The 13,314-nt window shown below is 42.2% G+C and overlaps 1 protein-coding gene across 1 annotated transcript in view; it reads left to right on the top strand.

Annotated features, from left to right (window-relative positions):
* Positions 1-13,314, top strand: part of LOC128732933 (dynein axonemal heavy chain 10) — a 254,416-nt gene that overhangs the window by 129,241 nt on the left and 111,861 nt on the right. The window contains 4 exon segments of the mRNA XM_053826409.1: positions 9,122-9,256; positions 9,478-9,684; positions 10,192-10,331; positions 13,075-13,083. Of these exon segments, the coding sequence (XP_053682384.1) occupies positions 9,122-9,256; positions 9,478-9,684; positions 10,192-10,331; positions 13,075-13,083 (491 nt within the window).

Genomic DNA, 13,314 nt, shown 5'->3' with positions numbered 1-13,314 from the left:
AAAAGCAAAAAGCAAAGAACAGAAGTTAATTTAAGCATGTAGATATAGTGGTATATTGGATTAAAAATACTAGTGAGTTGATTTTTCCAAATAAATTTATACAAATTTCAAACAAATTTTGCGCATCAATAGATACTCTTTTCAATCAATAGATACTGGAGCTTAGAAATGTTACATGAAAAATAGGAAGTAAACGTTGCACGGTAGTAATTTTATAAGATTTGTTTTCGTTAGTAACATTTTAAAGGACAGATGTCTTATGTCATGTATCATGTTTTAATAAATAAATCAAAAATGACAAGCACTGGACATCATATCGATCATATTTCCCATTCTCAAGCATGTTTATGGCGCAGCTTTTGCACTATTTTTCGACCTCATCTTGTTTTCCTAACCCTCTAACATTGTAAAAACGATGCGATTAAGCTAATCAAGACTATCTTTTCATGAAAGTACATTCAAAAGAAGCTTAAGTTTTGATTTTCATGCAAAAATAATTATTTGAAGGAGCGCCAGCTAAGAAAAAGTTCAATTTCTCTTTTTCATATCTAATGCTCTATTCAGTTATTTTTTCTAATTCAGATATATTGAAAAATTCAAGCCAAGCAAACTAATAGTAAAATTTTGAGATTAATCATTTTGTTGTCGATATCCTTTTTCTTCAAAAGCGAAGTATAATAATAATTTTTCTGAACTCTTGTTTTTCAAAGATGCTAACTTTTGAACGTATGGTATTAATATCAAAATATCAAAAAATTTGCTATGAACACATATTTCATATTGTCAATTCAAAACAAGTTTCGTATGTGGCTCTGAAGCCCGAAAGTTAAGGCCAACCGATTATAAAAAACTAAACAAGGTGTTCATCAAGTAACATAAATGACGCTTACAAGTATTTACGCACCCAAGGAAAGAAAATATAATTATTCTACGCAATACGTTGTGAATTTTACTGGCAAATAAGGATTTTGAGGAATACGGAACGGATATGTAAAAATATAGACAAGTTAATTATAGATGTTCCTGCGAAATTAAATAATGATTATTGTGGCAGTAGAAAGGCTAGATCACGCCGCTAGGTGGATTAATTCGGGTTTTTCATTAAATTAATGCTTATATGTTACATAAATATGTTTTAAATACTATTTTTTCACATTTCTTTATGTAACTTTCAAACTACAAGTCCAATCGTCATGAAATTTGGAAGTTAAGGGTTTGCAAGGCTCCTCTTTCATATGCAATCAATTTTGTTCAAATCGGTTAAGAGACCTATGAGATAATGAAGTCCCATATTTTTCGTATTTTTATACATAACTTTTGAACTAAAAGTCCGATCAGTATGAAATTCAATAGCGACCAATGGGACACCTAGACCTTTCATTTGACACTAAGAACATTAAAATCGGTCCAGCCATCTCCGAGAAAAGTGAGTGAGATTAAAAGCGTCACATACACACACACACACATACACACACACACACACACACACACACACACACACACACACACACACACACACACACACACACACACACACACACACACACACACACACACACACACACACACACACATACATACACACACACAGAAAATGCTCAGTTTTTGAAACTGAGTCGAATGGTATATGACATTCGGCTCGCAGGACCTTCTTTCCATTTCCGGTTTTCCAAGTGATTTCTATACCTTTATACTATATATTTATATAGTAGAAAGGCAAAAAGGATTTCTGTCTGTCTGTCTGTCTGTCTGTCTGTCTGTCTGTCTGTCTGTCTGTCTGTCTGTCTGTCTGTCTGTCTGTCTGTCTGTCTGTCTGTCTGTCTGTCTGTCTGTCTGTCTGTCTGTCTGTCTGTCTGTCTGTCTGTCTGTCTGTCTGTCTGTCTGTCTGTCTGTCTGTCTGTCTGTCTGTCTGTCTGTCTGTCTGTCTGTCTGTCTGTCTGTCTGTCTGTCTGTCTGTCTGTCTGTCTGTCTGTCTGTCTGTCTGTCTGTCTGTCTGTCTGTCTGTCTGTCTGTCTGTCTGTCTGTCTGTCTGTCTGTCTGTCTGTCTGTCTGTCTGTCTGTCTGTCTGTCTGTCTGTCTGTCTGTCTGTCTGTCTGTCTGTCTGTCTGTCTGTCTGTCTGTCTGTCTGTCTGTCTGTCTGTCTGTCTGTCTGTCTGTCTGTCTGTCTGTCTGTCTGTCTGTCTGTCTGTCTGTCTGTCTGTCTGTCTGTCTGTCTGTCTGTCTGTCTGTCTGTCTGTCTGTCTGTCTGTCTGTCTGTCTGTCTGTCTGTCTGTCTGTCTGTCTGTCTGTCTGTCTGTCTGTCTGTCTGTCTGTCTGTCTGTCTGTCTGTCTGTCTGTCTGTCTGTCTGTCTGTCTGTCTGTCTGTCTGTCTGTCTGTCTGTCTGTCTGTCTGTCTGTCTGTCTGTCTGTCTGTCTGTCTGTCTGTCTGTCTGTCTGTCTGTCTGTCTGTCTGTCTGTCTGTCTGTCTGTCTGTCTGTCTGTCTGTCTGTCTGTCTGTCTGTCTGTCTGTCTGTCTGTCTGTCTGTCTGTCTGTCTGTCTGTCTGTCTGTCTGTCTGTCTGTCTGTCTGTCTGTCTGTCTGTCTGTCTGTCTGTCTGTCTGTCTGTCTGTCTGTCTGTCTGTCTGTCTGTCTGTCTGTCTGTCTGTCTGTCTGTCTGTCTGTCTGTCTGTCTGTCTGTCTGTCTGTCTGTCTGTCTGTCTGTCTGTCTGTCTGTCTGTCTGTCTGTCTGTCTGTCTGTCTGTCTGTCTGTCTGTCTGTCTGTCTGTCTGTCTGTCTGTCTGTCTGTCTGTCTGTCTGTCTGTCTGTCTGTCTGTCTGTCTGTCTGTCTGTCTGTCTGTCTGTCTGTCTGTCTGTCTGTCTGTCTGTCTGTCTGTCTGTCTGTCTGTCTGTCTGTCTGTCTGTCTGTCTGTCTGTCTGTCTGTCTGTCTGTCTGTCTGTCTGTCTGTCTGTCTGTCTGTCTGTCTGTCTGTCTGTCTGTCTGTCTGTCTGTCTGTCTGTCTGTCTGTCTGTCTGTCTGTCTGTCTGTCTGTCTGTCTGTCTGTCTGTCTGTCTGTCTGTCTGTCTGTCTGTCTGTCTGTCTGTCTGTCTGTCTGTCTGTCTGTCTGTCTGTCTGTCTGTCTGTCTGTCTGTCTGTCTGTCTGTCTGTCTGTCTGTCTGTCTGTCTGTCTGTCTGTCTGTCTGTCTGTCTGTCTGTCTGTCTGTCTGTCTGTCTGTCTGTCTGTCTGTCTGTCTGTCTGTCTGTCTGTCTGTCTGTCTGTCTGTCTGTCTGTCTGTCTGTCTGTCTGTCTGTCTGTCTGTCTGTCTGTCTGTCTGTCTGTCTGTCTGTCTGTCTGTCTGTCTGTCTGTCTGTCTGTCTGTCTGTCTGTCTGTCTGTCTGTCTGTCTGTCTGTCTGTCTGTCTGTCTGTCTGTCTGTCTGTCTGTCTGTCTGTCTGTCTGTCTGTCTGTCTGTCTGTCTGTCTGTCTGTCTGTCTGTCTGTCTGTCTGTCTGTCTGTCTGTCTGTCTGTCTGTCTGTCTGTCTGTCTGTCTGTCTGTCTGTCTGTCTGTCTGTCTGTCTGTCTGTCTGTCTGTCTGTCTGTCTGTCTGTCTGTCTGTCTGTCTGTCTGTCTGTCTGTCTGTCTGTCTGTCTGTCTGTCTGTCTGTCTGTCTGTCTGTCTGTCTGTCTGTCTGTCTGTCTGTCTGTCTGTCTGTCTGTCTGTCTGTCTGTCTGTCTGTCTGTCTGTCTGTCTGTCTGTCTGTCTGTCTGTCTGTCTGTCTGTCTGTCTGTCTGTCTGTCTGTCTGTCTGTCTGTCTGTCTGTCTGTCTGTCTGTCTGTCTGTCTGTCTGTCTGTCTGTCTGTCTGTCTGTCTGTCTGTCTGTCTGTCTGTCTGTCTGTCTGTCTGTCTGTCTGTCTGTCTGTCTGTCTGTCTGTCTGTCTGTCTGTCTGTCTGTCTGTCTGTCTGTCTGTCTGTCTGTCTGTCTGTCTGTCTGTCTGTCTGTCTGTCTGTCTGTCTGTCTGTCTGTCTGTCTGTCTGTCTGTCTGTCTGTCTGTCTGTCTGTCTGTCTGTCTGTCTGTCTGTCTGTCTGTCTGTCTGTCTGTCTGTCTGTCTGTCTGTCTGTCTGTCTGTCTGTCTGTCTGTCTGTCTGTCTGTCTGTCTGTCTGTCTGTCTGTCTGTCTGTCTGTCTGTCTGTCTGTCTGTCTGTCTGTCTGTCTGTCTGTCTGTCTGTCTGTCTGTCTGTCTGTCTGTCTGTCTGTCTGTCTGTCTGTCTGTCTGTCTGTCTGTCTGTCTGTCTGTCTGTCTGTCTGTCTGTCTGTCTGTCTGTCTGTCTGTCTGTCTGTCTGTCTGTCTGTCTGTCTGTCTGTCTGTCTGTCTGTCTGTCTGTCTGTCTGTCTGTCTGTCTGTCTGTCTGTCTGTCTGTCTGTCTGTCTGTCTGTCTGTCTGTCTGTCTGTCTGTCTGTCTGTCTGTCTGTCTGTCTGTCTGTCTGTCTGTCTGTCTGTCTGTCTGTCTGTCTGTCTGTCTGTCTGTCTGTCTGTCTGTCTGTCTGTCTGTCTGTCTGTCTGTCTGTCTGTCTGTCTGTCTGTCTGTCTGTCTGTCTGTCTGTCTGTCTGTCTGTCTGTCTGTCTGTCTGTCTGTCTGTCTGTCTGTCTGTCTGTCTGTCTGTCTGTCTGTCTGTCTGTCTGTCTGTCTGTCTGTCTGTCTGTCTGTCTGTCTGTCTGTCTGTCTGTCTGTCTGTCTGTCTGTCTGTCTGTCTGTCTGTCTGTCTGTCTGTCTGTCTGTCTGTCTGTCTGTCTGTCTGTCTGTCTGTCTGTCTGTCTGTCTGTCTGTCTGTCTGTCTGTCTGTCTGTCTGTCTGTCTGTCTGTCTGTCTGTCTGTCTGTCTGTCTGTCTGTCTGTCTGTCTGTCTGTCTGTCTGTCTGTCTGTCTGTCTGTCTGTCTGTCTGTCTGTCTGTCTGTCTGTCTGTCTGTCTGTCTGTCTGTCTGTCTGTCTGTCTGTCTGTCTGTCTGTCTGTCTGTCTGTCTGTCTGTCTGTCTGTCTGTCTGTCTGTCTGTCTGTCTGTCTGTCTGTCTGTCTGTCTGTCTGTCTGTCTGTCTGTCTGTCTGTCTGTCTGTCTGTCTGTCTGTCTGTCTGTCTGTCTGTCTGTCTGTCTGTCTGTCTGTCTGTCTGTCTGTCTGTCTGTCTGTCTGTCTGTCTGTCTGTCTGTCTGTCTGTCTGTCTGTCTGTCTGTCTGTCTGTCTGTCTGTCTGTCTGTCTGTCTGTCTGTCTGTCTGTCTGTCTGTCTGTCTGTCTGTCTGTCTGTCTGTCTGTCTGTCTGTCTGTCTGTCTGTCTGTCTGTCTGTCTGTCTGTCTGTCTGTCTGTCTGTCTGTCTGTCTGTCTGTCTGTCTGTCTGTCTGTCTGTCTGTCTGTCTGTCTGTCTGTCTGTCTGTCTGTCTGTCTGTCTGTCTGTCTGTCTGTCTGTCTGTCTGTCTGTCTGTCTGTCTGTCTGTCTGTCTGTCTGTCTGTCTGTCTGTCTGTCTGTCTGTCTGTCTGTCTGTCTGTCTGTCTGTCTGTCTGTCTGTCTGTCTGTCTGTCTGTCTGTCTGTCTGTCTGTCTGTCTGTCTGTCTGTCTGTCTGTCTGTCTGTCTGTCTGTCTGTCTGTCTGTCTGTCTGTCTGTCTGTCTGTCTGTCTGTCTGTCTGTCTGTCTGTCTGTCTGTCTGTCTGTCTGTCTGTCTGTCTGTCTGTCTGTCTGTCTGTCTGTCTGTCTGTCTGTCTGTCTGTCTGTCTGTCTGTCTGTCTGTCTGTCTGTCTGTCTGTCTGTCTGTCTGTCTGTCTGTCTGTCTGTCTGTCTGTCTGTCTGTCTGTCTGTCTGTCTGTCTGTCTGTCTGTCTGTCTGTCTGTCTGTCTGTCTGTCTGTCTGTCTGTCTGTCTGTCTGTCTGTCTGTCTGTCTGTCTGTCTGTCTGTCTGTCTGTCTGTCTGTCTGTCTGTCTGTCTGTCTGTCTGTCTGTCTGTCTGTCTGTCTGTCTGTCTGTCTGTCTGTCTGTCTGTCTGTCTGTCTGTCTGTCTGTCTGTCTGTCTGTCTGTCTGTCTGTCTGTCTGTCTGTCTGTCTGTCTGTCTGTCTGTCTGTCTGTCTGTCTGTCTGTCTGTCTGTCTGTCTGTCTGTCTGTCTGTCTGTCTGTCTGTCTGTCTGTCTGTCTGTCTGTCTGTCTGTCTGTCTGTCTGTCTGTCTGTCTGTCTGTCTGTCTGTCTGTCTGTTTGTCTGTATGTTCCTTATAGAATCGAAAACTACTGAACCAACCGGCATGACAAAAAGCATGTAGAGGTTTTTTGGGGCCAGGAAAGGTTTAAGTGATGGTTAGAAACCCCTCCCCCCACTAAGAGGGGGGGCTCCCATACAAATGAAACACAAATTTCTGGATAACTCGACAACTAATCAAGCAAATGGAACAAAATTTGGCATGTGGGTGTTTCCGGTGACAAGAATTTATTCTATGGTAAATTGAGACCCCTCCCCTCTTTATAAGGGGAATTATAACTCCTCTCCTCTTTAAAAGGGGGGGCTTCCATACAAATTTCCTCATAACTCGAGAACTAATCAAGCAAATGGAACCAAAATTGGCATGTGAAGGTCTTCGAGGGCAAGAATATTTTCTATAGTAAATTAGGACCCCTCCCCACTTTAAGAGGGGGAGCTCCTATACAAATGAAATACAATTTTCCTCATAACTCGAGAGCTAATCAAGCAAATGAAACCAAATTTGGCATGTAAAAGTTTTCGAGGGCAAGAATATTTTCTATGGTGAATTAGGACCCCTCCCAACTTTAAGAGGGGGGCTCCTATACAAACGAAATACAAATTTCCTCATAACTCGAGAATAAATCAAGCAAATGGAACCAAATTTGGTACGTTGGTGTTTTTGGAGACAAAATTTTTTTCTATGATGAATTGGGACCCCTACCCACTTTAGGAAGGGGGTTCCTATACAAATGAAATGCAAATTTCCTCATAACTCGAGAGCTAATCAAGCAAATGAAACCAAATTTGGCATGTGAAAGTTTTCGAGGGCAAGAATATTTTCTATGGTGAATTAGGACCACTCCCAACTTTAAGAGGGGGGCTCCTATACAAACGAAATACAAATTTCCTCATAACTCGAGAATAAATCAAGCAAATGGAACCAAATTTGGTACGTTGGTGTTTTTGGAGACAAAATTTTTTTCTATGATGAATTGGGACCCCTGTCCACTTTAGGAGGGGGGGCTCCTATACAAATGATATACAAATTTCCTCATAACTCGAGAACTAATCAACCAAATGGAATCAAATTTGACATGTAAGTGGTTTTGGACGCAAGATTTTTTTCTATGGTGAATTGAGACCCCTCTCTTCTTTAGAAAGCGAGTTATGGCCCATCTCCCCTTTAAGAGGGTGGGCTTCCATACAAATGAAATGCAAATTTCCTCTTTTCTCGAGAACTAATCAATCAAATGGAACCAAATTTGGCATGTGGGAGTTTTAGATGGCAGAAATTTTTTCTATGGTGAATTACGACCCCTTCCCCTTTTACGAGGGGAGCTCCCATACAAATCAAATTCAAATTTCCTTATAACTTGAGAACTAATCAAGCAAATGGAACCAAATTTGGCAAGTGGGAGATTTTGGAGTCTTGAATTCATTTTACGATAGTTAGAGACCTCTCACCCCTGTGGTAAGGGGATATGGACTCTCATACAAATAAAACAGAAATTTTTGCGAAACTTAAAAACTAATCGAACTCGAGAAATTCGAGACTCTTCCATAAAACATTAGTCAATACAAGACCACAAAAACTATCTATAGTAACACTAGATCATTCAAGACGAGACGGTCGCGAGTGTTGCCGGTGACCCGCCGTCGGAAGCGCCGCCCACTGGGGGGCTTGCAAAATTCGAGATTGTGACAAAGACCATCCGAGGTTCATGATTTATGTACAACACAGGTTAATTTGTGGCAATACGAAGTTTGTCGGGTCAGCTAGTATTTTATAAATAAACTTCTTCAAAGATACAGCAATAGCTATTGATCCCATTTTTGCGATTCGGAACTACTGTGGAGTGGTTGGATTGCCTCATTGGCCCTATTGTTTTACAAAAAGGACACCGACTCGAAAGAAAGAAAGTATCGATGCATTTCATTGGTCAATTCTGCCTGTAGACCGACACCGTAAGCGGAGTTCTTTTGTCGGCGAGTACTAAACTGATTTTTGTGAGGGTCGCTCCACGACGGATCACATATCTGCCCTGCGTTAGTTACTAAACATGTTCCGGGAGTGCAACTTGCAGAGTCATCATCAGTCTATGGATTTTAAGGTAGCGTATGATTCAGTCGAACTAAATGCGGAGTAGCAGGTAACGCTAGAAAATGGTTTTCTAACGAAACTTATCAAAATTATGCGTCGGAACAGCGGGTTAGGCCTCAGTTGCTTTCGTGACGTTGAATGGGCTGAAGCAAGGGGTTGCACTCTCTAATCTGCTATTCAACATCGCCTTGGAAGGAACAATACGAAGAGCAAACGTGGAAAGGAACGGGACTATCATCTCGAAATCTTACATGCTTCTTGGTTGGATTTTGCGTATGACATCGATGTTATCGAAATCATCCATAGAGCAGTAGGCCTTTAGGTCTTTTAAATGGAAAGCAGCAAGATTGAGACTTACCATTAACACCGCCAAAACAAAAAAAACATGGTTGCTGGTAGGGAAAGCGGGAGTTCAAATGGTGTTGGTGCCAAAATAGAACTGGATGGGAACGATATGATAGTAGTGAAGGAATTAATATGCTTTCAGCAGAGAACCAGGAAGAGGCCGTAGACCGTGTGGGATGTCGAGGACGACCCTTGGTCAACTGGTGTTCGAGAGAATTTCAGAACGGCAGCCTAGTCAGAACTATTAATCAACTAAGGCAACATTCACTTGAGGAAAACCATTATAAAACCTGATAGACGCTAAAATACTCTGACAAAACTACTAGAAGAAATCAATTAAACCAATTTGCTTTTTGATTGTTACTTGAGATGGACCTAAACAAGCTCAATCGCACTATTGAATTTTTGACAAGACCACATTATAATAACTTTTAATTCTATATCTTTTTGGTTTTGATCTTTTTTTTCACCGAAAACAGGTCTATAAAATGTACCTCAAACAAAAGGTTGCTCGCGAGAAGTGGTCCAGTACACTGTGGGCTAATCTGAATCCACAGGCGCTCCTTGATGGGATCGAAGGCTTCATGAAGGAATACCGCAAGCTGCCTCGTTCGGTAAGCTTCTAGGTCGCTTATTAAAATTATACATCATTCAAATTTCCGATAACCGTGGTTGTAAAATTGATCCTGGGTAACAAACAGCGTAATTAGTTTAAAAAAAACACAAAAGTCTGACTGATGTAAGTTGATTAGTTTTCACAATGCAGAGAGGATTTTTGTTGAGAATTTTATACTATATGAAATGAATAAAGTTTTTATGGGAAATTTTCCGTCAGGTACGTCAAACTCCAGTCGGGCAGGCACTGGATACCAAGATGAAGCAATTCAAGTCGTCCATTCCGCTAATGCTGAGTCTCAAGGATGAAGCCCTCCGTGAGCGGCATTGGCAGCTGCTAATGGACAAAACCGGTCAGCACTTCGACATGGCTCCCGACCAGTTTACGTTGGGAAATATGTTTGCCATGGAACTGCACAAATATCAGGTACGTACTCCTCTAAGTCTTTCTGGATCCCGCACTGCGGCGGAGCTGATTAATGATGAAATGTTGTTCCGAAACTTGGAACTAGCAACGCCTAGTCAGTCGTGGTAAAATATCATTATCGTGTTCGTAAATTTTTATGGACGGCATCGTTTCTGGGCTCGTTCCAAGAAAACCTATTAAATGTGTGCCGGATTTTAATGCCCGACTCCGCGCGCGGTGGACGTTGATAAATGCGAACGGCGGCAACCATAAATAAATCCTTCAGCTCTGCCTTTGTCGGTATTGAATTTCGCAGATCGAACGGAAAGTCTTGCATTTTTAGTTACACAAAAGCGTCGTTTAAATTTCTGTTTTATGTTTCGAGCTTGAAAGAAAAAAGACGTTATGATTTATTTGGCGCATAGTTACCGACAACCGGTCGAGTTTTCCCCGTTTAATATTTATTATTGTTCGTTTTTTTTTACTTTACTTTGCCATGAAAATCTGTGCATCCACTTGCGCCGAAAGGACATTGCGGAAGAAATCATAAATAACGCCATCAAGGAGCTGTCGATCGAACGGGGCGTCCAGGAGGTGGCGGATATCTGGCGGGTGACGTCCTTTATCATCATACCGTACGAAAGCCGTGCCGGCGATGAACGTGGAAGGTAAGTGGGATATTTGTTCGGGTTTACTGTTTTGATGGGAATACAGAAAGAGAGAGAGAGAGTGCGATTGCACAATTAAGTACGCCATTTCCCGATTACGATGAGATGGCTCAGTTTGTGAGAATTTGCTTTTTTATAATGAAAAAGTTTTTCACTGTGGACCATAAATTGAACGTAGACTGTCAAGTGACGAAAGAAAACTCGACAGAATTTGAATAGGATAATCATTTTCGTGTGGGTAGGTTTGAAGGAGCCTTGATGCAATTGGCTGCAAACCGGTCTTTCTCACGCAACATTAACTGTTGATTAAATTTTAATAATAATTGCATGCTAAAATTATACTTTTAAATTATAGTTTTACATTAATTTTTTTTGGGAATTATTATGGTCTAAAGTCCGGTATGATTTATTGAAAATGTTCACGTAAAATATTTTTTTTTATTTTTGCGGCTTATCAAAAATAGAACAGACAGATAAATAATAACCAGAATATTCATATTTTCTCCTTTAATTTAACACAATTATGCAAAAGATTCCCCAAAAAAAATTTTGAGTAAAAACTTAATTCTGTGAGAAAACAAAACTAAGTTCAACAGTTTAACCAAAATATGCTATTAATTTCCAACCAGTTTCTACAATATCGTTAATAATATCGCCTTTCCTTTATTTAATTTGTTCATCTGAATGGTGTTGCACTACGCTGTTCGATATTTTGGTTTCCAGAGCTCTTCACAGTCGCTGCATACTGAAAAGACAAAGCAAGTAATTTATTTTCGAGTGCCAGATAAATAAAATTTAAATTGATTGTTTTAAGCAAAATTGATTACAATAACATTAATTTATAGTATTGAAGACACCGGACGAGGATTGAATAAATTATCCGACAGCCACCGTCTGTCCGGTCTTTCTTCTGTCCGGCACTCACAGTGGTGGCCCAGAAGCGGGTGGTAATCGCATTTCGTCCTGCTTTGCATCCATCGGTTGCACCGCGCAATACTGCGTACAATGTCTGTTGGACCTTTACAGTCATACTGACTGTCAGTACAGAAGCGTTCTATGCAATTGCATAAGTTTTGCTGAAATTCCAATTTTAATTTTTAAACAGTATTTTCGTGCCAGTGATTGTTAATTATGATTGTTTAATATTTAATTCTAAAACAACAAGTCGTTATGGCACCTGCATTGAGTCAAAACTTACTGTATCACTTCGTTGTTGTATTTCAAATGATAATTACTGAATATTCCTTTTATGGAGTGTCTCTAAACTACAAACTCTTTATCAGACATTAGTTATGGGTCATCGGCAATCCAAATAGAACAGATATATCGATGAAAATATCCTGAACATTTAGATAATAATCCCCATTTAACAATCTTATGATGATAAGTCCTAAATATCTATCGGAAAGCTATCAAAAGTTAAGTACTATCGAGCTTCTTCTCCACTGGGCTATTTAGAATCATTATCTGCACACTCCTTAGGCACTGGATAGTTTGAATAGAAAGGTGGAAAGGTGGAAAGGTGGATTCGTTTTATACCTTCAATTGTTATTGATCATTTAACTATTTGCACGCCTGTTGAGTTGAATTGACTTAGAGAGGTACAATCCAAACAAATTATATATTAATCATTTAGAGAACATAATTTTTAACAGAAGAAAACGTCTCATGAGGAGGTTAAACTATAAAATCAAAATAACTCTTTTATTTCTTAACGAAACTGAACTGTTATATCAACTAATCAGAAACTTTTCTATAAGTTGATTCACCCAAACCCAGGCTCAAGTTCAGATTCAGTTGTGTAAGCTCAGATTCTAGTCCAAGTTTAGATCCAAGTCCTTGTGACTCTTGTTTCTACGCAGAAAGGACTTAACTGCAGTACCTTGAAGTCGAACTTTCTGTGTTCTAGCTGCTCCCGGTATCGCCTCTGAAGATATTCAGCGATCTGCAATTCAAGATACCAAACTTCCATTTCATGTCCTTGTTTCATTGCCAGCGTTAATGCCGAATACTTTAAGTCGTACTTTTTATTGCTCGTTGAAGTTTAGTTTAGGCAGGTTGCCTTACTAGGGCCACACTGCCAAGTCACGTGATGAGGCTGCCATCTTTAGTGCCGAGACAACACGTTCCATAACTCAACGGCTCTCTCTCGGGATCAGACGCTGCCATGAGCCGCTCCTCTTCTGGTGTGTAGACGCTCACTAAAATGAGTTTCACTTTACAGTGAAGCTATCGTCGAGGAACGTCATTAACATGGAGAGAGACGCTCTTGGCTGGCAAGATTACTCCATGCGTTTGCAAGAGTGCCTGCCTGTTCGTATACGAGCTTGATTACCACCGAGGTTGGTTGCCCAACCTCCACTATGGTTGCTAGTACCCTGGCTAGCAGCACGAGGAGTTATGGATAGGTGTTGTTGGCCGAGAACCTCTGTGGAGTTTATTTTATGCCTGCATTTTTGGGTTTTATCTGAACAACAAACCCACGCCGGCCAGTTCGATGGGTATCCAGATGTTCTGAATACCAATTCTACAATTATAGTCATTGTTTCTCAATAATCGTTATTCCGGTTCCATGGTAATTGCTCCGTCGTGTTATTTTTCCCGAATTTTTCAAAGTAAGAATTAACATACCTCCTTACTAGAACTGCAACAGCTACCAACGCGATGATTTTACCATCGATCTTTGGTGTGTATCCTTCACGAGATTGGTTCATCTTCTCATAGAACTTACGCGTCTCATTAGCCCGGAATAGTTTTTTTGTATGCCAGAAGGGCATTGGGTTAAAAGACCACTGCGACAGTCTTAATGATCGTCTTTTGTAGCAGGCCCCGATTGCTGTACACAGTTTACGGACCGCTCATACCCATTGATGGAGTTGAGCGGGATAGTTGTAATCCTGTGCCCCAATTCGCTACTACATGGTTTATAAAGCCAATGACCGTTTTGGGATTTAGGCTCCATGCCTGATATGGAGTAAGAAGG

Source organism: Sabethes cyaneus, chromosome 1, assembly GCF_943734655.1.
Source record: "Sabethes cyaneus chromosome 1, idSabCyanKW18_F2, whole genome shotgun sequence".
In the NCBI taxonomy this organism is placed as follows: domain Eukaryota; kingdom Metazoa; phylum Arthropoda; class Insecta; order Diptera; family Culicidae; genus Sabethes; species Sabethes cyaneus.
Note: the sequence above shows the minus strand (reverse complement) of the source record. Positions and strands in the feature narration are given on the sequence as shown.